The sequence below is a fragment of the Microtus pennsylvanicus genome, chromosome 11 (assembly GCF_037038515.1).
Source record: "Microtus pennsylvanicus isolate mMicPen1 chromosome 11, mMicPen1.hap1, whole genome shotgun sequence".
In the NCBI taxonomy this organism is placed as follows: domain Eukaryota; kingdom Metazoa; phylum Chordata; class Mammalia; order Rodentia; family Cricetidae; genus Microtus; species Microtus pennsylvanicus.
Window position 1 is genome coordinate 93,611,194 of NC_134589.1, and position 22,571 is coordinate 93,633,764.

General features: G+C 48.0%; 2 protein-coding genes across 8 annotated transcripts; one reads left to right on the forward strand and one right to left on the reverse strand.

The window, feature by feature from the left end:
• Positions 1–3,134: 3,134 nt before the first annotated feature.
• Septin12 (septin 12) lies at positions 3,135–12,319 on the reverse strand. Of its 4 annotated transcripts, XM_075941914.1 has the most exons (10): positions 12,149–12,315; positions 11,472–11,597; positions 11,323–11,404; positions 9,046–9,183; positions 8,818–8,935; positions 8,634–8,729; positions 8,153–8,155; positions 4,303–4,399; positions 3,430–3,481; positions 3,135–3,340 (listed from the first exon to the last, which is right to left on the reverse strand). In XM_075941914.1, the coding sequence occupies exons 1-10, from the start codon at positions 12,306–12,308 to the stop codon at positions 3,136–3,138; spliced, it is 1,077 nt and encodes a 358-aa protein (XP_075798029.1). In that variant the 5' UTR covers positions 12,309–12,315; the 3' UTR covers position 3,135. The 4 variants fall into 4 exon arrangements, with proteins under 4 accessions (XP_075798029.1, XP_075798032.1, XP_075798030.1 ...); XM_075941917.1 differs by lacking the exon at positions 8,153–8,155 and having other exon boundaries at positions 12,149–12,319; XM_075941915.1 differs by lacking the exon at positions 11,472–11,597.
• An 8,969-nt stretch (positions 12,320–21,288) lies between these two features.
• On the forward strand, positions 21,289–22,312 carry Smim22 (small integral membrane protein 22). 4 transcript variants are annotated; one of them, XM_075941922.1, is made up of 4 exons: positions 21,289–21,358; positions 21,725–21,869; positions 21,950–22,044; positions 22,189–22,312. In XM_075941922.1, exons 2-4 carry the CDS (start codon positions 21,734–21,736, stop codon positions 22,228–22,230), a joined length of 273 nt encoding a protein of 90 aa, XP_075798037.1. In that variant the 5' UTR covers positions 21,289–21,358; positions 21,725–21,733; the 3' UTR covers positions 22,231–22,312. The 4 variants fall into 4 exon arrangements, with proteins under 4 accessions (XP_075798037.1, XP_075798036.1, XP_075798039.1 ...); XM_075941921.1 differs by having other exon boundaries at positions 21,349–21,455; XM_075941924.1 differs by having other exon boundaries at positions 21,349–21,455; positions 21,950–22,029; positions 22,189–22,307.
• Positions 22,313–22,571: the final 259 nt, after the last annotated feature.

Below are 22,571 nucleotides of genomic sequence, written 5' to 3' on the forward strand. Positions count from 1 at the left end.
TGCCTCCTGAGTGCTGGGAATAAAGGAATGCAGCACCGTTGCTCAGTTCAGTCTATTTTCTAATAGAACCCAGGACTATTATCCCAGGGCTTGATATGGGATTCCCTTCTGTATGCTAGAAATATGTTTTATTACCATTGGTTAATAAAGAAGCTGCATCTATGGCAGGTCAGAATATAGCTAGGCATGAAAACTAATAAAAAGAAGGCAGAGTCAGAGAGACGCCATGTAGCTGCTGAAGGAGAAAGATGCCAGAACATTACCAGTAGGCCAAAGCCTCAAGGCAATAAATAGAATAATAGAAATGGGTTCATTTAAGTTGTAAGAGCTAGCTAGGAATATGCCTAAGCCATTGGCCAAGGAGTGTTGCAATTAATATCGTTTCTGTGTGATTACTTGGGTCTGGGAAGCTGGGAAACAAAAGCAGTGATGTGGGATTCCCCTCTGTATGCTATGAATGTGTTTTATTACCATTGTTTGATAAAGAAGATGCTTTGGCCTACGGCAGGGAAGAATATAGCAAGGCAGGAAATCCAAGCAATGAAAGAAGAGGAAAGAAGGCAGAGTCATGCAAATGCCATGTAGCTGCTGAAGGAGAAGGATACCAAAATCTTACCAGTAAGTCACAGCCTCGTGGTGACACACAGATTAAAAGAAATGGGTTAACTTAAGATATAAGAGATAGCTAGGAATATGCCTAAGCTGTTGATCAAACAGTGTTGTAATTAATACAGTTTTTGTGTGATTATTCAGGTCTGGGTGGTGGCTGGGAAACGAAGTACAGTCTTCCTTTACAAAGCAATCTCTGTTTACATAATGGCACTCAATGTTCAGCAATGTACATCCACATAAAGCCTAAGAAAGAATTGTAAAAGGGCTTCTAGACCCACAAAAACAGGAATCTATTGGAGCTTCTTGATAGCCACAGTTTTTCAGTTAGGCTCTGCTTGCTGGCTGTAAGCAGAGGCACAGCTCTTTTTTTTTTAAAGTATTTTTTTTAAGACTTATTTATTTGTTATGTATACAACATTCCTTCCATGTATGCTTGCATGCCAGAAGAGGGCACCAGATCTCATTATAGATGGCTGTGAGCCACCATGTGGTTGCTGGGAATTGAACTCAGGACCTCTGGAAGTATAGTCAGTGCTCTTAACCTCTGAGCCATCTCTCCAGCCCGAGGCACAGCTTTTTTGTTTGTTTGTTTTGCTTTGCTTTTTCAAAACAGGGTTTCTTGGTAGCTTTGAAGCCTGTCTTGGAACTAGCTCTTGTAGACCAGGCTGGCCTCGAACTCACAGAGATCCACTTGCCTCTGTCTCCCAAGTGCTGGGATTAAAAGGCATGCACCACCACTGCCGGGCTGAGGTGCGGCTTTTTAAAGAGATGGCATCCTGGTTAGTACTGGTGGCACTAATGGCTCTGGCTCTTTCAGGAGTTCCTGCACAAAGCACTTGAATGGGATTTATGAGCAGAGTGCTATAAGTTGCTTAATGGTGACATAGACCACTGCATCCCTGGAGCTGGGGAGGTGAGCATGGTTTGCAGAGGTGGTGAACATACCTCCACCATGTTGGACAGAGTGGAGCCAATAGGAACAGCCACAGTGTTAGTCCTAGCCATACCTGCTTTGCATTAAAAAATTTTCCCCAGGTCAGAAAATTATTACAGATACACAATAAGACAGATTCAGACAAAAAGACCTCAGAATGGGTCACAGTGTTGGATAAATGTACGTGGGCTTAGGAGAGAGAAAAGAGTACAGACAGTCATAGATTAAAGGGTAAAGGTAATAAAATAATATTAAAAAGTAATAGAGTAAAAATGCCACATAAAGATGGAATATACACAGAGAGCCTGAATTATATATATATATATATTTTTTTTATTATTTTTTTTATTTATTTATTTTTTGTTTTTCGAGACAGGGTTTCTTTGTGGTTTTGGAGCCTGTCCTGGAACTAGCTCTTGTAGACCAGGCTGGTCTCGAACTCACAGAGATCCGCCTGCCTCTGCCTCCCGAGTGCTGGGATTAAAGGTGTGCGCCACCACCGCCCCCCTGAATTATATATATTATTGTGTGGTTTTTTTGATTTTTGGATTTTGGCTGTTAATGAGTTAACTTCTTGAAAACATTTGATTCTGGGGGCTGCTAAGTTAAACCAGCATATATATTTTAAAGGTTATCTTGGCTTCAAAATTTGAGTCTAAGAATATGTTACTTTGGAAAAGAGGTTCTGCTTTTGTTTCCAGGCTAATGTAGTTTGATGGAACAAGAACCTCTAAAAGGTCTCCATGAACCCTAAAAATACTTCAAAGTGACTATCTAGTTGAGGATAACCTTGATTTTCTTGTCTCTGTGTGTGTTCTGTATTTTGTATTTTCAAGATATGGCTTCTCTGTGTAGTCTTGGTTGTCCTGGAACTTGATCTGTAGACCAGGCTGGTCTTGTACTCAGAGAGTCCCCTGCCTCTGCCTTCCAAGTGCTGGGATTAAAGATATGAACCCCCACTGCCTTGATTGGATTCTTCTTTCCAACTAGAATATATTACTCAAAAGTTGGGCTCATCTTGATATGACCAGGAACCTCTCACACACTAAGGGAGACTCATACCCCTAGACCAAGGAACCACCAAACCTTGAATTTCTTTCTTTTTTTTTTTTTTTGGTTTTTCGAGACAGGGTTTCTCTGCGGCTTTGGAGCCTGTCCTGGAACTAGCTCTGTAGACCAGGCTGGTCTCGAACTCACAGAGATCCGCCTGCCTCTGCCTCCCGAGTGCTGGGATTAAAGGCGTGCGCCACCACCGCCCGGCTAAACCTTGAATTTCTTATCCTGTTTCTTCTTCCCGATTTCTAGGATTGCAGGTGTGGACACTGCTGGCTTTATATGGTGCTGGAGATTCAACCCAGGGCTCTGGGCATGTCAGGCATTCTACCACCTGAGCCGTATCCATAGCCCCCAAAGTCATCCTTTTATATCAGACTGGCTCAGAGGACTCATTTACAAACCCTTTAGTTGTCAAAGCACAGCTTTTTGTACAAAGCAACATCGGCTTCTCGTAGATGCTCTAGTCCGTAGGTGTGTATTGGGGGCTGGCTGCTGAGGAGTGGAGAAGCCTAGCAAGCTTGGGGCTATGACACTCAGCACTCATCTTCTCTGGAGTCCTTGTTAACTCGCTTCCGGACCTTCCCTGGTCCAGGGGACGTCAGCTGTACTGGGGAGGCTGGGGCCAGGTTCACCCAGCCTGGCCCTCGGGGCAGCTGGTGGCTCTCATTGAGTCTGAGGACCCGGTAGTTCTCATAGTGCACATTGTGGGTAATGTCCTTCAGGTCCTGGAGATGGGAGCTGAATGATAGGAGGCAAGTCAGCCTAGGTCACAGTGGTCCCAGATCCCGCCTCTCAGCCACCCGAACACAGGGTAGCCCACACCTCACCGGATGAGCAGGTCTCTCAAGAGAAGAAACTCGCAGTGTGCCATGTTCTCCACTGCAAGACATGGGGCCTAGCATGGCTCTGTCCTCTGACAGCTGCTTCATGTGATGTGGCTTCTGACAACTGCCATTGTCATGGCCCACCTTCTCCTCCCTGCTTCATTCATTCACCTATTCATTTATTATGTATACAGTGTTCTGCCTGTGTGTGTGCCTGCAGGCCAGAAGAGGGTACCAGATCTCATTATAGATGTAGATGGTTGTAAGCCACCATGTGGTTGCTGGGACTTGAACTCAGGACCTCTGGAAGAGCAGCCACTGCATTTAAGCTCTTGAGCTATCTCTCCAGCCCCCATTGATTCACCTATTCATTTACTCATTGTTGTATCTCTGGGACCTGGCTCCTACAGGTTGTTGCTAAATAGTGAGCCCAGTCCTCACCAAAGACAAAATTTTTGTTTTTGTTTTTTCTTTCTTTCTTTCTTTCTTTCTTTCTTTCTTTCTTTCTTTCTTTCTTTGTTTCTTTCTTTCTTTTTTTTTTTTGAGGCAGAGTATCAGATAGCCCAGGCTGAACTCAATCTTGCTAAGTAGCCAAGAATGACCTTGGACTTCTGATTCTCCTGCCTCCACCTCTCTCATTCTAGAATTGTGGGTGTGCTGTCATGTTTGGTTCCATCTGTTAAAAGTAATGATAATAATAAATCAAGGAGCCGAGAGAGGAGTAACTCCCACCTCCGTGCACATGGAGGGAAACCCAAGGTTGCCTTGTGGGTATGGGCAGCTGCCAGGCAAGGGGTGCGAAAGATGCTGCAGGTGTAGGGTGTGCCCTGTTTCCAACCCATACCCACTGCATGCCTACCATGTTCCCAAACTTACCTTCGATGATGCCCCATTTGGTCTTGCGGCCCAGGACACATCTCCCATTTACTAGGTGCTCTCGGTCAGCCCCAACCACAGCAAAAGGGATCTGCTCCTAAAAGAGAGGAGAGAAGAAACTGAGGCAGGAGTCAGGCACATAAAACTAGGAAGTCCCAAAACACCAACTGGAATTCACGCTTTCCTCACCTCCTCTATAAAATGGTGGCACAAATGATGCTGGTGCAGGGTTGTCGGTTTATGGTGACGTGCTCAGCACAGTTAAGCATTAGCAAAGTAACTCAAGGAAATGGTGGTATTTTTTTGTTGCTGTTGTTGTTGTTGTTTTGAGACAGGGCTTCTCTGTCTAACAGTTCTGGCTATCTTGGAACTCACTCTGTAGTCCAGGCTGGCCTCGAACTTACAAAGATCCACCTGCCTCTGCCTCCCGAGTGCTGGGATTAAAGGCATGCACCACCACCACCCAGAGGAAAAGGTGTTGTTATTAACTCCTACATTAATTACATAGTCTTGAGGGAAAGGGTGTGGCTCAGAGCTTAGTATGAACAAAACCCTGAGTTTTGTGTGAGTGCATGCAATGATGTGTGCGCACGTGCACACATGCACACACAGACAGAGAGAGAATATTGATAATATCAAATATCTCAGGAATGAGACAGTAATGAAGTTATAATCAGGCTAAATAGGAATTGTATACAACAGGAACTGGCCCCTGGTAACTAGTGGCCAAACTGAACTGGCCACCTTGTGTTTTCCTTCATAAACTTTTAAGAATACCTCATAAGGATGGGTGGCGGTGGCACACACCTTTAATCCTGAGGCCAGCTTGGTTTGCAGTGAGCTCCAGGACAGCCAGGGCTATGTAGTAAACCATGGCTCAAAAACCAACCAAACAACAACAAAATTCTCATGGTAACTAGGAATTTACTTAAAAATTTCAGTACATTTAGTTTTCATTTGTACGTGTGTATGCATGCATATGTGTGGACACATGATATATTGTCAAAGGACAGTTTGGGAGGCTTGGTTTTCTCCTTCTTCCATGTGGGTCTGAACTCAGGTTATTAAGCTTGGTAGCAGACAGCTTTACCCACTGAGCCATCTCAGTAGCTCCATCATAAAGCTAAAAAGTGTTTTTCAATTTATTATTTGAATTAAAAGTTATTTATTTTTATTTATTTTTTTGAGTCAGGGTCTTACTGGGTAGCTCTAGTTGTTCTTGAACTTGCTGTACAGATCAGACTGACCTTGAACTCACAGAGATCCTCCTGCCTCTATTTCCTGAATGCTGGGATTAAAGGTGTGTGCCTTCTTGCCGGTTTTGATTTTTTTGAAATGACATTTATATATATATAAATGTAATTTTATTTATTTATTTTGGTATTTTGAGACAAGATTTCTCTGTTAAACAGTCCTGGCTGTTTGTAGACCAGGCTGGCCTTGAACTCACAGAAATCTGCTTCTGTCTGCCTCCCAAGTGCTGGGATTAAAGGTGTGCACCACCACTGCCCAGCAAGAGCACATGTTCTTGCAGAGGACCCAAGTTCGATTCCCAGCATCTGCATCAGTCAGTTCACAACTGCCCAGAATTGTAGCTTCAAGGAATTGACCTCATTCACCTATTTGGGCAGTTGCACAGACACACATATATACACATAAATAAATAATACAAAAATTTAAAAGATACAAAAATATTTTAAATTCTGTCTATGTGTGTGTTCATATAGGTATGTGTATGTGAGTGCATGTGAGGAGTTCTGGATCCCCTGACTGAGTCCCAGGTGACTGTGAGTGCTGGGGACAGAACTGAGGTCTTCTGGAAAAGAATCCAGTCTCCTAGCCTTTGAAACATTTCTCTAGCTGCTGCGTGTGTATGTGTGTATCTGTGTGTCTCTATGTCTATCTCTCTGTCTGTGTGTGAGAGGGGGGGTAGTGAGAGATAGATAGATAGATAGATAGATAGATAGATAGATAGATAGATAGATAGATAGAGTCAGAGAGACAGAGACAGAGAGAGCACTTGCGTGGAGGCCAGAGGACCACTTTCAGGAGTGGTCCTCTTCTTCCACCATGTGGGTTCCAGGAATTGAATTAAAGTCATTAAGCTTGAAGCAAGCACCACTAACTATTGATCCTCTTGCCAGCCTCTATTTTTTGAATTTTACTTTTTTTTTGTTTTGTTGTTTTGTTTGTTTGTTTGTTTGTTTTTTCGAGACAGGGTTTCTCTGTGGTTTTGGAGCCTGTCCTGGAACTAGCTCTGTAGACCAGGCTGGTCTCGAACTCACAGAGATCCGCCTGCCTCTGCCTCCCGAGTGCTGGGATTAAAGGCGTGTGCCACCACCGCCCGGCTATTCTTTGAATTTTAAAATGTTGTTTTCTGCCTAGAGATGGCTCAGAAGTTAAGAGATGGCTCAGTAGTTAAGAGCACTGACTGCTCTTCCAGAGGATCTGGGTTCACTTCCCAGAACCCACATGGCAGCTCACAACTGTCTGTAACTCCAAGATCTAACACCCTCACACAGCCATACATATAGGCAAAACAACAATGCATATAAAATAAAAATAAATAAATTATATTTTAAAAATTTATTTCCTGAGGCAGGATCTCATGTATCCCAGATTGGCCTTAAACTTGCTATGTATCCAAGAACGAGCTTGAAATGCGGATTCTCCGCCTCTGCCTCTCAAGTGCTGGGTTACAGGTGTGTGCCACCATGGTCTTCATCAACGTAAAAAATATTTAATTTTATTATTATTGTTTGGAATGTTGGAGATGAAAATCAGGGCCTCATGTGTACCTCTGAGCTACATCCCAAGGACCTTGGATGTTTCTTTTATGTGGTATGGGGACCAAGCCCAGGGCCTATGAACCTGCAACTTTATTGGCACAAAAGCCCCTTTGTTTTTTCTCCTCTGGGGCTGCTCTTGGGATAAACTGCAGAGTTCAGGAGTTGCATCAGAGATTATCTGGCCCAAAGAAACTAAAATATTTGCCATCTGGCCACCAACAAGAGTCACACCTGGCCACACACACAGGACTCACACCTGGTCACACACACAGGACTCACACCTGGCCACCCACACAGGACTCACACCTGGCCACACACACAGGACTCACACCTGGCCACACACACAGGACTCACACCTGGTCACACACACAGGACTCACACCTGGCCACCCCCACAGGACTCACACCTGGCCACCCACACAGGACTCACACCTGGCCACCCACACAGGACTCACACCTGGTCACACACACAGGACTCACACCTGGTCACACACACAGGACTCACACCTGGCCACCCCCACAGGACTCACACCTGGCCACACACACAGGACTCACACCTGGCCACCCACACAGGACTCACACCTGGCCACACACACAGGACTCACACCTGGCCACACACACAGGACTCACACCTGGCCACACACACAGGACTCACACCTGGCCACACACACAGGACTCACACCTGGCCACACACACAGGACTCACACCTGGCCACACACACAGGACTCACACCTGGCCACACACACAGGACTCACACCTGGCCACACACACAGGAGTTTGCCAGGTTCCATGTTTGTTTTTTTCCCTTGCAGCTGAAAGGGAAAATTTAAACTTCCTAACTGCCCCCATTCTTGGTTTGGTTTTCTTGAGACACGGGATCACTATAGAGCCCAAGCTAATGTAACCCAGGCTGGCCTTGCATTCACAATCCTCCTGCCTTAGCCTCTTAGGTGCTGGGATTACAGTAACTAAGAGTTAAAATTTTAATAATTGCAATCACACACACACACACACACACAAATATTTTCGAGATAGGATTTCTCTGTATAACAGCACTGGAACTTGCTTTGTAGACCAGGCTGGCTTCGAACTCACAGAGATCTGCCTGCCTCTGCCTCTTGAGTGCTGGGATTACAGGTGTGCGCCCCCACTGCCCAGCTATATTTATATTTTTTGTTTATTTATACTCTAGTCTGTGTTTGTGTTTGTGTGCGTGAGCACACAGGAGAGGTGTTTTCCACCATGTCTGGTTTTCCTCATCCATTTTAAAATTTGGTTATATTTTAGCACTGAGTAGCAAGAGTTCTTTCTGTATTAGAATGTAAGCTCCAGGTAAAGCCATGGCTGACAAACATTTCTTCCCATCCTCTGGGTTCTCTGATGAGAGCTGTTTCTTGCTCATTTTGAATTTGTGAGCAGATGAAGAACCTTTAAATATTTGCACACATTTCCTGAAACTGCCGAAAGAGATCAGTTTTCTGATGGGAAGGAAATCAAATGGCCTCAGTGTCACTGGCCGTTTGCACCTTCTACAGCATCTTACCCGGATCTTACTGTTAAGGAGCCGGTCGTTGATATCCTCATCAAAACATTTCTGCGGGTACACATCGATGCAGTGAGTTTTCAGGTTTTGCTGGATCTGGGGAACCAAGCATAAGTGATCTCAGCACACCATGCGTTCTGCTTGCTGCACTCTGACCCAGCTCCACCTTGGGCACCCAGATCACCCTGCTCCGGAAGGCGTCTCGCTCCTCAATGGTCAGGCTGTCAGCCCGGGCGATCACAGGCACCACATTCACAGTCCGGCACAGTCGCCGCAGGAACTCAATGTCCAGAGGCCGTAGGCTGGCCAGGCCAGAACAGTAACAGTAGGGGTAGTGATGGATGAGGGAGGGAGGAGAGTCAACCCAAAGCTCCCATCGAGTGGCTCTCCCGCAGCCAGTGGGTCACCTCACCAGTGGCCAGTGGGTGGCACGAAGTAGATACAGCAGTGCACGCGGGTGTCAGGGATGTGGCGCTGGCGAGTGATGAGGAGCTCTTCATGTAGGTACTGCTCATACTGTTGGTTGATGTAGCTCAGGATAGGGTCCCAGCTGGGGCAGAGATGTCCCCTCAGCACCACCTCCCGGCCTCTGGGTGTTCTATCTACATTCTCAGAGACACTCGGAAACCTCTGCCTCTCTTCACGTGGGGTCTAAGCTTCCATTCTCAAAAAACAAGCACAGTAATAGCACTTACTGGCTGGGCCTGGTGCCACAGGCTCATCATCCCAGCTACTAAAGAAACGGAGGCAGGAGGATTATTAGTTCAAGCCAGCCTGGGTAATTTAGGGAAACCAAGTCTCAAAACAAAAAGTAAGAAGTGGAGCTGGGGATATCATTCGGTGCTTGCTATCATGCCCCACCTCTTAGGTTCATTCTCCAGCACAAATACGTTTACATATCCTAATATCTACATCACCATATTATCAGATGTATATACAATTTCCTTGGTGAGGGAAGGGTGGTCATTAAATGACATTTGGTCTCCAGCATGGTCCAAGACACTACTGGTTCTCACCTAATGGCTGCAAAAGTGTGTGTGTTCATGTGTGTACCTGTGTGGAGGTCAGAGGTCACTCTCGGCTGTCTTCCTTAGTTGCTCTCTACCATGTAGCTATGCCTGACTTGGATTTATCTTATTTTATGTGTGTTTCACCTGCACGACTGTGGTAATTTGAATGTAATGGTCCCCATAAGCTCGTAGGGAGTGACATTATTAGGAGGTGTGGTTTTGTTGCAGTAGGTATAGCCTTGTTGGAAGAAGTGTGTCACTGCAGGGGTGGACTTTGAGGGCTCATATATGCTCAAGCCACACCCAGTGTCCCGGACCACTTCCTGTTGCCTGTAGGTCAAGATGTAGGACTCTCAACTCCTTCTTCAGCACCACGCTGCCTGTGTGCCACCATGTTGCACCGTGATGATAATGAGCTAACTCTCTCTGAAAATGTAAGCCATGCAAATTAAATGGTTTTTCTTTATAAGAGTTGTCATGGTATGCCAGGCAGTGGTGGTGAATGCCTTTAATTCCAGCACTTGGGAGGCAGAGGCAGGCAGATCTCTGTGAGTTTGAGGCCAGTCTGGTCTACAGAGCTAGTCCTAGGACAGCCAGGGCCATAAAACAACACAAAACAAAACAAAAAAAAACCCCAACTTGTTTTGGAAAATAAAAAGAGTTGCCACAGTCATGGTATCTTCACAGCAATGGAAACCCTAACTAAGACAATGGCACAAAAGAGATCAGAAGAAATCATTGGATCCTCTGGAACTGGACGCCAGTCCTCTGCAAGAACAACTTCCCTTAACCTCTGAGCCATCTCTCCAGCCCCTGACTTGGAGCTCTATTGGACTAGGCAGTCCTCGAGCTCAGAGAGCTCTCCCTGCCTTTGCCTCCACATCGAGTGCTGCAATTGAAGTCAGGTGTCAAGAGGCAGGTGGCTCTCTGTGAGTTTGAGTTCAGCCTGGTCTGCATAGTGAGTTCCAGAACAGCCAGAGTCACACAGTAAGACCCTATCTCAAAAACAACAAGCAAAAGGCAGGTGCCGCCCGGTTTCACCTTGTATGTTGATAGAAGATCCCTCAATGACCCGGGGCTCACAGGATGCCCCTGTCTCTGCCTCCCCAGCAATAGGACCGCAGGAATGCATTGCCATTTCTGGCCTTTTTTCCTCCCCACATGGGTTCTGGGGATAAGCTCAGGTCACCATGCTTTCAAGGCAAGCCCTTCACAGAAGGCACCATTTCTATAGTCTGACTCCTCTGATGGGGTCTTCCTATGCTGGGTTCCTGTCAGCACAACACTCCAACAGAGTGCCTGACTAGTTCTGCTCTTGGAGATTGAGCCCAGCGCCTTGCATGTGCTGTGTGAGCATTCTAACCCCGAACCATAACAGTGAGCTATGTATGTGCTTAGCCCTGTTCTCCTCCTTCCGTTTTGAGAAAAGAGTCTTGAAACGTTGCTCAGGCTGGGTTTGAACTCATGATTCTTCTGCTTCAGCTGCCAGAGTGCAGGGATTACAGAAGTAATGGATCTCTGGTGCTTTTCAACAACTGAGACCTGTGCATATTCAGCCCTCATCAGCTAGGGAGGGTGAGCTGAGTATAGGAAACTAAGGACCACAGGTGACAGGGACACAGTCACTCCAGGGCACTTTTTCCCCTTGTGGGGACAGAGGCTGCATACCCAGGACCCACCACTTGTCATTGTTGATCTGGTCTCCAAAGCCAGGTGTGTCTGTCACTGTCAGCTTCAGCTTCAATCCCTTCTCCTCGATGACTGTAGAGGGAAAGAAATGGAAGACTATAGCCGTGGCCGGGCCCATGGGGCAGGCAGGGTCACTCACCATGGGTCACAGAGTGCAGCTCCAAGGTTTGTGGCATGGGTAGCTCCAGGTTGGGCAGGCTTGACTGCCACACTTTGGACTTGAACAGCGTGTTCACCATGGTGGACTTGCCCAGCCCACTCTGCCCTGGGAGATACAGAACATAGATATGTATGTTAGGGTATGTACCTCATAGGGTGTGTGTGTGTGTGCGCGTGTGTGTGAATTGGTTCTGCCCTCCACTCTGCATTCGGAGCCATCTATTGCATAAGCATCAGCAGTAGAACAAGCTCATTTGTGGTTGCTGTGTCTGGAAGGCCCTCACCATGATCACCCTTTGCTGCTGTAATCCCATTATGGGTGGTTTTGTATCTAATGACGCAAAATCTCTCAGATATTTAATTTCAGCTCTTCTGTGAGCTGGTAGTTCAGAGTGGAAGACTGTGTCCGGAACAGGGGAGGGGCCGTGTCCGTGGCTGGTGGGTCACTGTGTCCGGAACAGGGGAGGGGCCGTGTCCATGGCTGGTGGGTCACTGTGTCCGGAACAGGGGAGGGGCCATGTCCATGGCTGGTGGGTCACTGTGTCCAGAACAGGGGAAGGGCTGTGCCCGTGGCTGGTAGGTCACTGTGTCCAGGATGGGATAGGGCCATGCCCGTGGAGTCTTCATCGTTCCCTCTGTGGCTCTGCCCCAACTCACCTACTACCATGATGTTGAACTCGAACCCGGTCTTCATGGCCTTGATCCTCAGCTGGTCTAGCACAGCCTCAATGCCCACAGAACCAAACATCTCACAGGGTGGGGTCCTGGGGCTGGAGGGCCGCGACGAGCAGGGAGAAGGCGATTGTCTCTCCTCCATGGTGCCTGTTGCTGGGGAATTGTTGGAGAGGAATGTTGTTTGCTAAGGCTGGGGCTCAGAGGGGCTATTCTGAGTGAACTTTTGAGAAAAGCTTTTATGTAGCCCAAGGGGACCTCCGTCTGCCCAGCTGCTCTGTAGCTGAAGGTGACCTTGAACTCCTAATCCTCTTGCCTCCACCTCCAAAGTACAAGGATCCCAGGCAGGGCCACCAGACCTCATCTTAAATAGCCTTGGGGATTGAACCAGGACTGGACTACATCCTGGTCCCTTCTGCCGCCACCCCTCAGTTTCACACTGTACTTTAGGCCAATCTGGAACTCCCTACATAGCTCAGGCCAGGACAGTCTTGAGTTTGTGACAATCCTCCTGCCTCTGCTTCCCAAGTGCTGGGATTACAGGTGTTTACCACCATACCTGGCTGGAGTCCTCACTTCCCAACCATAACTGAGTATGTTGTTCCTGGCTACGCTCTAAAACCCCTGATCAGACTGAGTCTTCATGACCCTAGGCTGGGGAGACTGAGTCCCCATCCTGAGACACTCTTGTCTCAGAAATCTACCCCTCCCCTACTCTTCTTGTCAATGACCTTTCCATTCAGACCTTAGTGTCTGTGGCCGGACTGGAGTCTTTAAAGAACCACAATTAGGGAGCTCATTATCTCAACATGGAACTTGGGGACCCTTCACTTTCTACAGGGGGACAAAGAGCGGAGTTGGAAGAGATGACGAGATAGGGACAGATCTTGAATGAAGGAAACACCACACACACACACACACACACACACACACACACACACACACACACGGGGAATGGGGGTTGAGGGCAGGCTGAAATGGGAAGCAACAGAGGACACAGAGAAAGAGAAGTTGGCTCATGTGGCACCTGGTGGAGGAGTTCCTTGGGGGAGCTGTGAGCAGCTGGCAGGCCCTAGGGTGCTCCAAGGGGGAGGGGAGGGCTGGCAGTTAGCCACAGAATCTAAGCCTGCTTCCTTCTTCCTCCTTCCTGTGACCTACCCCCTCCCCCTCAGGCAGAAGGGGCTAAGGCCAGAGACCTGTTGCTTCACCCTAAGCCCTGAAACCCTACCACCAGGCAGTGACCCTGACCTCAACACACAAGACTCCCAGCTAGAGTTGGGAGCCCAGGCCCCCAGTCAGGTCCCTCATCACGACTTCTGGGTTGATAAAAAGGCTGGTGTCCACTTCCAAGTCCATGTGCCTTAGCTTTCCATTCAGAACCAAGAATAGAGATTCATTGTCTTAAGCTGGCACCCATGGGTGAACCTGCCTCTAGACACCTACCTTCTGGGCAACCCTGGGATTCGAAGTCACTTGCGCTCTGTGATCTCAGATTACAGATGAGAGAGTAAAGCCTGAAACTGAAGGTCACACAAGGAAGCAGCTGAGCTGGAACAGCAGGAAATCTGTCTCGGTTTCCTGTTTACGGGAATATGTCCTATGTTATGCCCAGATCCGCGAAGTCCCCCAAAAGCCAACAAGGAGACTGAGTCCTGTATGCAAAAGCAAAGAGCCTTTACTTTAAGCAAGTTTGCAAACTCGGTCTCTCTGCATGTCCAAAGTATTGGAATAAACGGAGAGCCCCGAGCTCAGTCAGAATTGGGTTTTTAGAGTAGTAAAGGTGGGGGTGAAGGGTTTCTGAGGTTCAGGACCCCTGATTGGCTGACATTTGTCTAGTGGTATCCTGGTAAGTGTGCTGGCAGGTGATCCTATCTACAATGGTTGGAACATTAGGCGTTTCGTTTGGATGGTCTGTTCCTGGGTGATGCCTGGGTAATCTCAGTTTGTGGTTTTTCCTGCAACCAGGTATTGCTTCAGGGTAAACTACTGAGACTCAGGCCTTCATTAAACTTATCGAGGCTAGGTCCACAATAATGGTTGGAAGTTAAGGACTTCCTTTGGGTGGTCTGTTCCTATTAAGCTTATCATGGTGGGCTGAGCCTTGCATCCCTACACCAGCATAGTGAGGACATAGCTGAGCTGGAGCAGGAGGCAGACTGTCCCTGCTTCCTGGTGTAGGACATATAGACAGGAACATGTCCTATAACAGCTGTGTTAGATGACAGGAGAAGCGTGATAGACACATCTGAAATGCCAGCACTTGAGAGGCCGAGGCAGGAGGATTTTGAACTTTAAGCTATCTTCATCTACACGGTTAGATCCTGCCTCAAAAAAAAAAAAAGTATAGGGTGGGACGGAGAGATGGCCATCAGTTAAAGCAGTGGAACTCACATGGTGGCTCACAACCATCTGTAACTCTAGTCCCAGGGGATTGGACAGCCTCTTTTGGCCTCCTAGGGCGTTATGCACACATGGTGCACAGACATGTATGCCGGCAAAATATTCATACACATAGAATAATAAAAACGTATACCTTTGAAAAAGGGCAGTTGGCTGGGCGGTGGTGGCGCACGCCTTTAATCCCAGCACTTGGGAGGCAGAGGCAGGTGGATCTCTGTGAGTTCGAGGCCAGCCTGGTCTACAAGAGCTAGTGCCAGGACAGGCTCCAAAACTGCAGAGAAACCCTGTCTCGAAAAACCAAAAAAAACATAAAAAAATGAAAAAGGGCAGTTGTTTTTGCAAAGGATCAACTTTGGTTCCCAACACCCATGACAGACCACTCAGAACCAAATGTAACTATAGCTTCAGGGATCCAGCACCCTCTTCTGGCATGGAAGGCACTTGTTGGACACACACACACCACGATAATAAAAGGCAATCTTTAAAAAGGGGCAGGGGAGAAAACTGAAGGAAATGGCTCCATTTGTAAAGTTTTTGTCATACAGCATGGGGATTTGAGCTGAGATCCCCAATATCTTCTAAAAGGTGATGTATTGCAGGCATGGTGACATATGCCTACAATCCTGGCTCTGGGAAAGCAGAGAAAGGCAGATCCCTGGGGGCTTACTAGCCAGCCAGGTTAGCCAGTGAGCTCCAGGTTCAGTGAGAGACCCTTTCTCAAAATATAAAGTGGAAAAAATGGTTGCAGAAGACTCTGACATCAACCTCTGTCCTCCACACATATATAAATTCATACGCACACACAGATATGCATATACATATAAACATGTACACACACACACACTAAACATAAATAGCCACGTGGTGCTAGTGCATGCCTTAATCCCAGCATTCAGAGGCAGAGGCAGGTGGATCTCTGTGAGTTTGAGGCCAGCCTGGTCTACAGAGTGAGTTTCAGGACAACCGGGGCTACACAGAGAAGCCTTGCCTTGGAAAACCAAAAAATAAATAAAAAGCCCTGCCCACTCTGCCCTCTTGAGTGGGCCACATAACACTTTACTTTTGAGACAGCTCTATCATAGGCCCAGGCTGCTCTCAACTGTGAGCAGGGTGATCTTGAACTTTGATCTTCTTGCTTTTTTTGTGTGTGTGGTTTTTTGAGACAGGGTTTCTTCTGTGGTTTTGGAGCCTGTCCTGGAACTAGCTCTTGTAGACCAGGCTGGTCTCGAACTCACAGAGATCCGCCTGCCTCTGCCTCCCGAGTGCTGGGATTAAAGGCGTGCGCCACCACTGCCCGGCTGAACTTTGATCTTCTTGACTGTGTCCCTCAACTGTAGGTTACAGGTGTGTACCACCACACTTAGTTTTTCTCCCTTAACTCTTGTCCAAAGTCTAGACATGGAGGGTTTTCTGTAATACAAGCTTTGATTGGGCTGTCCCACATGCTAGCCACATGGCAGATGCCCAGATCCTGAGACAAGGATCCCACAACTCCCAGCAGCAGGTACAGAGTGGCTGGATATGTTCTCTGAGCAGAGTGAGAATACCTTTACAAACCTCACGGGTGGAAGGCTGCAACCTCCTCACTGGGGGGGGGGGATGGAAAGGAGCGGAGCTTCAGCATAGGAGTGCCTGTGTGAGACCTGTTGGCCTTTGGATTGCTGGGGGTTACCAACCAGCAAAGTTTATATATAGAGAGGCTACAAGAGTGGTTGACTGTGTTGGGATTAACCCAGGATTTCTAGGCTCAGAGGGTAAAGCTGTCATGAAACACCACGACAAAAGCAAGCTGGGGAAGAAAGGGTTTATTTGGCTTAAGCTTCCACATCACAGTTTATTGTCAAAGGAAATCAGAACTCAAGCAGGGCAGGAGCTGATACAGAGGCCATGGAGGATGCTTACCGGCTTGGACCTCATGGCTTGTTCAGCTTGCTTTATTATAGAACCCATGACCACCAGCCCAGGGGTGGCACCACCCCCAGTAGGTTAGGTTCTCCTTCATCAACCACTAATTAAGAAAATGCCTCACAGTCCAACCTGTGTGTGTGTGTGTGTGTGTGTCTGTCTGTCTGTCTGTCTCTCTGTGTGCGGTTTTTCAAGACAAGAGTTTTCTGTGTAACAGTCTTAACTGTCCTGGAACTCACTCTGTAGACCAGGCTGGTCTTGAACTCACAGAGATTTGCTTGCTTCTACCTCCTGAGTGCTGGAAGTAAAGGTGTGTGCCACCACACCAAGCTTCATAGCCTAGTCTTATGATGGAGGAAGGTCATTGGTTAATTATAATAAAGAAACTGCTTGGCCCTCATAGGTTAAAACATAGGTGGGAGGAATAAACAGAACAGAATGCTGGGAGGAAGAGGAAGTGAGCTCAGAGGCCATGCTCCCCTCTCCCGGGCATACAGACGCGATGAAGCAAGCCACCAGGTCAGACATGCTGAATTTTTCCCGGTCAGACCAGTGCTACACAGTTTATTAGAGATGGGTTGATCGGGATATCAGAATTAGCCAGTAAGGGCTAGAGCTAATGGGCCAAGCAGTGTTTAAAAGAATACAGTTTGTGTGTTGTTATTTCTGGTGTAAAGCTAGCCCTGCGGGAGCCGGGCAGGACAAAAAGCAAGCCCATAGCTCCTACTACAGTCTTACTTTTCTTTCTTTTTTTTTAGACAGGGTTCTCTGTGTAGCCATGGCTGTCCTGGTACTCTATAGACCAGGCTGGCATCCAACTCAGAAATCTGCCTTATTATTTACTTTTTAATTTTTATTTATTTATTTTTGATTTTTTGAGATAGGGTTTCTTTGTATAACAGCTCTGGCTGTCCTGGAATTCAATTTGTAGACCAGACTGGCCTCAAACTCACAGAGATCCACTTGCTGGGATCAAAGTGATATGACATCACCACCAGGTTTAGAGCCATTTTTTTTTCAGTTGAGGTTCCGTTTTCTCTGATGACTCTAGCTTGCATCAAGTTGACATAAAAATAGCTAACACAAGGTACTTGCTGCCAGACCTGATGATATGAGTCCGATCCCCCAAATCTACACAAACATGGAAAGAAGAAACCTACTCCTACGAGCTGTCCTCTCATCTCCATCACACACACACATGTTGCCCCCAACAACATGCACACATACAACAAATAAAAACATTCATAAGCAATAAATGCAAAAAATATTTCCAACTTTTTTCTTGCAATTAAATTGAGGACATCTGGGGCTGGAGAGATGGGTCAGTGGTTAAGGGCCCTGGTTGCTCTTCCAGAGAGGACTTGGGTTTGATTGTAATATCCACATGGGGGTTCAACCAAATGTAACTCCAGTTCTGGGTTTCCAACTCCCTCTTCTGGTCTGTACACATGTAGTGCTGGCAAAACACTCATACACATTAAAAAAATATAAAATTGAGGACATCTCAGTCTTTATTTCTGGCAACAAAGGTTGGAACCCATAGCCTCCCAAGCTAGGTGAGTGTGCTCCGCAGGCTACAGTCGCCATCCAGGAGTTTCTCTTCCATTCCTCACTCCTCTGGGTATCTCTGGGGCTCCAGGCTTCTTTTATCCAAACCCATCTCACGTGATCCTTTCAGACCGGTTTCTGGCATTGACTTAGCAAGCCCTAAGGTTTGCACGTCCGGAGGGGTGGGCAGATGTCTCTGTGTGGGCTCTGTTGTAAGCACTGGTCAGCTCCTCCCAGGTGACCATAGGTGGACAGGCACGACAGTGTGCTAGTCCAGCTGTAGATGAGAGGCACACACTGTTGCCCTACCCCACGCCCTCACTTCTCCTATCCTAGTTCCAGCTGGCTCAGTTCTCTTCTGCCCACTTCCTCTTGAGCTCCTTCTCCATTTTGTCCTGGCTAAGTTTATGTCAGCTTGACACAGGGAGCCATCTGAGAGGAGGGAACCTCAGCTGAGAAATTGCCTCCACAAGACTGGGCTGCAGGCAAACCCATACTCATTAGTTTTTGGTGGGGGAGGGGGGAGGGGGGAGGGCCCAACCCATTGTGGGTGGTGCCATTCCTGGGCTGCTGGTCTTGCAGTTCTGTAAGAAAGTAGGGGAGCAAGCCGGGCCATGGTGGCACATGCCTTTAATCCCAGCACTCGGGAGGCAGAGGCAGGCGGATCTCTGTGAGTTCGAGACCAGCCTGGTCTACAAGAGCTAGTTCCAGGACAGGCTCCAAAAAAACCACAGAGAGCCGGGCAGTGGTGGCACACGCCTTTAATCCCAGCACTCGGGAGGCAGAGGCAGGCGGATCTCTGTGAGTTCGAGACCAGCCTGGTCTACAGAGCTAGTTCCAGGACAGGCTCCAAAGCCACAGAGAAACCCTGTCTCGAAAAACCAAAAAAAAACAAAAACAAAAACAAAAAAACCACAGAGAAACCCTGTCTCGAAAAACAAAACAAAACAAAAAAAAAAAAGAGAAAGTAGGGGAGCGGGGCTGGAGAGATGGCTCAGAGGTTAAGAGCATTGACTGCTCTTCCAAAGGTCCTGAGTTCAATTCCCAGCAACCACATGGTGGCTCACAACCATCTGTAATGAGGTCTGGCGCCCTCTTCTGGCCAGCAGGCATACACACAGACAGAATATTGTACACATAATAAATAAATATTAAAAAAAAAAAAGAAAGTAGGGGAGCAAGCAATGAGAAACAAGCCAGTAAGCAGCATCCCCATGGTCTCTGCATCAGCTCCTACCTCCAGGTTCCTGTCCTGTTTGAGTTTTTACTTTGGCTTCCCTCAGTGCACTGTGATTCAGGGTATGTAAGCCAAATAAACCCTTTCCTTCCCAAGTTGTTTTGGTTATTGTGTTCCAGCACAGCAATAGAAACCCTGATTAGGACAGACATGGCTACCATGGACTAAAACCACGAACCAAAGTCAACCTTACCTTTCTTGTTTTCCTTTGCTATTTTGTCACAAGGAAATACAAGCAACTTAGCACAGCAACCCACTGTTCTGAGACAGTTCCTTGGGGTTAGCAATGCATGGAATTCCCACATCGTGGGGCTGGGTGTTTGGTGGTGCACATCTTTAACCCCAGTGGTGAATTTCCATTTGTTCCACAAACAACCAGGGCTGTGTAGAGAGACCCTTTCTCCAGAATGAATGAATACCTGAGGAAGCTGACACTATTCCTGTTCATTTTTACAGGCAGGACTGCTGAAACAGGGATCAGAGATGTGCCTACACTCACACATTGGCAGGGTCTTGTAGGCTAGAAAAAGCAAGAGCCAGTCCAGCCAGTTCACACTAGAGGCTGATCTATATAGCCGAGAGGATCTGCACGCTCTTTGGAGCCACTGAGTTTGTGGTTTGTCCATCACAGTGACAAGTGAGTCCATTAGGAGTCTATCTGACTTTCATTAGTTGCCTGTTTGTTTTTTACTGTCTGTGTGCCTGTGTACAAGTGGCACAGTGTGCACATGGAGGTGACAGCTTGACAAAGACTTCTCCTTCCATCACGTGGGTTCCAGGGACTGAACTCAGCCTATTGGCAGACACTGTTTATTATCTGTTGAGCCATCTTGACAGCCTCCCAATTTTTTAAATAAAAAACTTGAGACAGGGTTTCACCATGTAGCTTTAGCTGTCCTGGAGCTCACCCTGGAGATGAGGCTGACCTCAAACCTACAGAGACCTGCCTGCCTCTGCCTCCTGAGTTCTGGTGTGTGCGGTCACTGCCGGGCCCAAAATCTTTTCTGAAACGGGGTCTCACATAGCTCAGCCTAGCTTCAAACTTATTATGTAGCTGAGGATAACCTTGAACTTGTGGTCTTTTTTACAATCCCAGTTCAGGTGGTGCTGGGGACTAAGTCCAAGGCCTTGCACACACCCCAGGCCCTTCATCAACTGCACTCTGTTCCCAGTCCCCAGTTTGCACATCTGGAAAAGTGGCAAGAGTGAGGTTATGTCTTTCGGAGCACTGCATGACTGAGCCAGGGCAGGTGTGTGCTGTGTACCAGGTGAGAGTGAGGGGCCCAATACTGGAACCTGGCTGCAAACAGTTAAGACGCACATGACTAAGAAATTGTCAGGGCTGGAGAGATGGCTCAGTGGTTAAGAGCACTGGCTGTTCTCTCAGAGATCCAGAGTTCAATTCCCAGCAACCACGTGGTAGCTCACAGCCACCTATAATGGGGTCTGATGCTCTCTTCAGAGATGCAGGTATACATGCTTAAAGAGCACTCATAAACAAATAAATCTTAAAAAAAAATGGCAATCGGGCGGTGGTGGCGCACACCTTTAATCTCAGCACTTGGGAGGCAGAGGCAGGTGTGAGTTTGAGACCAGATTGAGTTCCAGGACAGACAGGGCTACATAGGAACACCCTGTCTTGAACCCCACCCCCCACAAAAAAAAAGAAAGAAGAAATAAATTGTTGTATTATGGTCACATGTATCTAGGCCGAGAGCATAGCATCTGGACCCTCAGGTGCCAAGAAAACAGGGGAGAGCCCACTCTGCTTGCTTTCACTGGGGAAGTTCAGAGTTCCAAGAGCAAGGGCCCCAGGCCTTTACGGACTCTAACTTCTGAAACTTTGAGTTCCCATTAAATGCTTTCTTTCAGAAGTTGCCTTGGTCATGGTGTTTTGTCAAAGCAACAGAAAAAGTAACTAAGACATCTGGGATACTGAGAATAGGGGGTACAGAACAACAGACAGCCTGTGACTTTCTTCCCCAGCCCTGGCACTCAGCTGGGCCCTGGCCTTTACCTCTTCTACACCCTCAGCTGGCCCAGGGGGGAGGGCGGAGCTGGTTGCTAAGGTTTCAGGTAGTGTGGATCCGGAAGCAGGAAGTAGTGTGAGTTTCCAGGACCCTGGGCTTACCTGGTTTGGGGTAGAGGGCACCACCAGAGGCAGGTGGGGCACTGGAAGAGGCCTGGCTAGGGAGAGAGAAGGTAAAGGGATGGTGGGTGGGTAGAGGCTGTCAGGTAAGGGTCAGCGGGGTGGGGGTGGGGCGCTAAGGGCCAGCGGAGGAAAGGGAGCCAGCAGGTCTGGAAGGAGATGGTGGAGAGAGGTGTGACAGGGAAGGGAGGGGGTGCTGGGTCAGGAGCAGAGGGAGCAGGAGGAGGCTGGAGGGCTCACAGGGCAGAAGGCAGGGTCTTCCTAGGGTATGGTCGAGGAGGTTGTGGATGACCTGAGGTGGTCCTTTGGGGGGCTGGGGCAGGTAGCCACGATGGGACAGGCAGCTGAGGAGCTGAAGCAGGAGCTGGAGGCCACTGCAGAGGAAGTACTGGGGAGGCTCAAGAGTCACCAGCTGTTCCAGTCTGATTGGGACATCGCGGCCTTTGTGGTCTTTCTCACATTTGTGGGTGAGTGTGGCTCTGATCGCAGGCTCTACCCTGGTGTTGGGGCACGGCCACATCTGGATGCCTGTCTGTCTGGTCCCCAGGCACTGTGGTGTTGTTGTTGTTACTGGTTGTTCTTCACTGCTGCTGTTGTTGCTGCACCACCTCCCCCAGACCCCGGAAGGTGAGCCCTGGGAAGGTAAGCCTGGGAAGGGGTGTCACTAAGGAAGGAGAGCTCCTATAGCAGCCTCTTAAGTGGGACAGGCAGGGGCAGGCTCTTCTGCAGAGGGTTTAGGCAGAGGTTGGGAGTGTTACCCACAGAGCTTCTCTGTCTCTCTTGCAGGAAAAGCCCAAGGGTGTGGATAACTTGGCACTGGAACCTTAATGCTACACCTTGGCATGGGTCCTGCTGGATGACAGTAACAAAGCCAATTTTGCCAAAGTCTGAGTCTGGACTGTGTTCTAACCCCGCCATGGACCGTGTGGTGGACTCAGGGCCTGAACTCCTGGGTTGACATCTGTCACTATCCCACAGGGCCACTCTGCAGCCAGGGCTCCCTTTCTCAAATGTGCGTTCTGCCTGGGCACAGGCTGTGATGCCAGCACTAAAGGGGCTGAGGCAGGAGGATGGCAAACCCCAGGCCAGACTCTACTTCAAAGGGCCTGACATGGTGTTGAGTGGGGGAAACCAGGTGATAGGAGCATGGGAGGCCACTGATCAACCTA

What these genes read in the sequence shown, in the direction of transcription:
- Septin12 (XM_075941914.1), bottom strand. Translation starts at nt 12,308, where the DNA reads ATGGAGGAGAGACAATCGCCTTCTCCCTGCTCGTCGCGGCCCTCCAGC. An exon ending in GTGCCACCCACTGGCCACTG is followed by an intron (nt 8,936 to 9,045) that starts GTGAGGTGACCC and finishes TGGCCTGGCCAG; the next exon opens with CCTACGGCCTCTGGACATTG. An exon ending in CAAATGGGGCATCATCGAAG is followed by an intron (nt 3,482 to 4,302) that starts GTAAGTTTGGGA and finishes CATGTCTTGCAG; the next exon opens with TGGAGAACATGGCACACTGC.
- Smim22 (XM_075941922.1), top strand. Translation starts at nt 21,734, where the DNA reads ATGGGACAGGCAGCTGAGGAGCTGAAGCAGGAGCTGGAGGCCACTGCA. An exon ending in GGTCTTTCTCACATTTGTGG is followed by an intron (nt 21,870 to 21,949) that starts GTGAGTGTGGCT and finishes TCTGGTCCCCAG; the next exon opens with GCACTGTGGTGTTGTTGTTG. An exon ending in GGAAGGTGAGCCCTGGGAAG is followed by an intron (nt 22,045 to 22,188) that starts GTAAGCCTGGGA and finishes TCTCTCTTGCAG; the next exon opens with GAAAAGCCCAAGGGTGTGGA.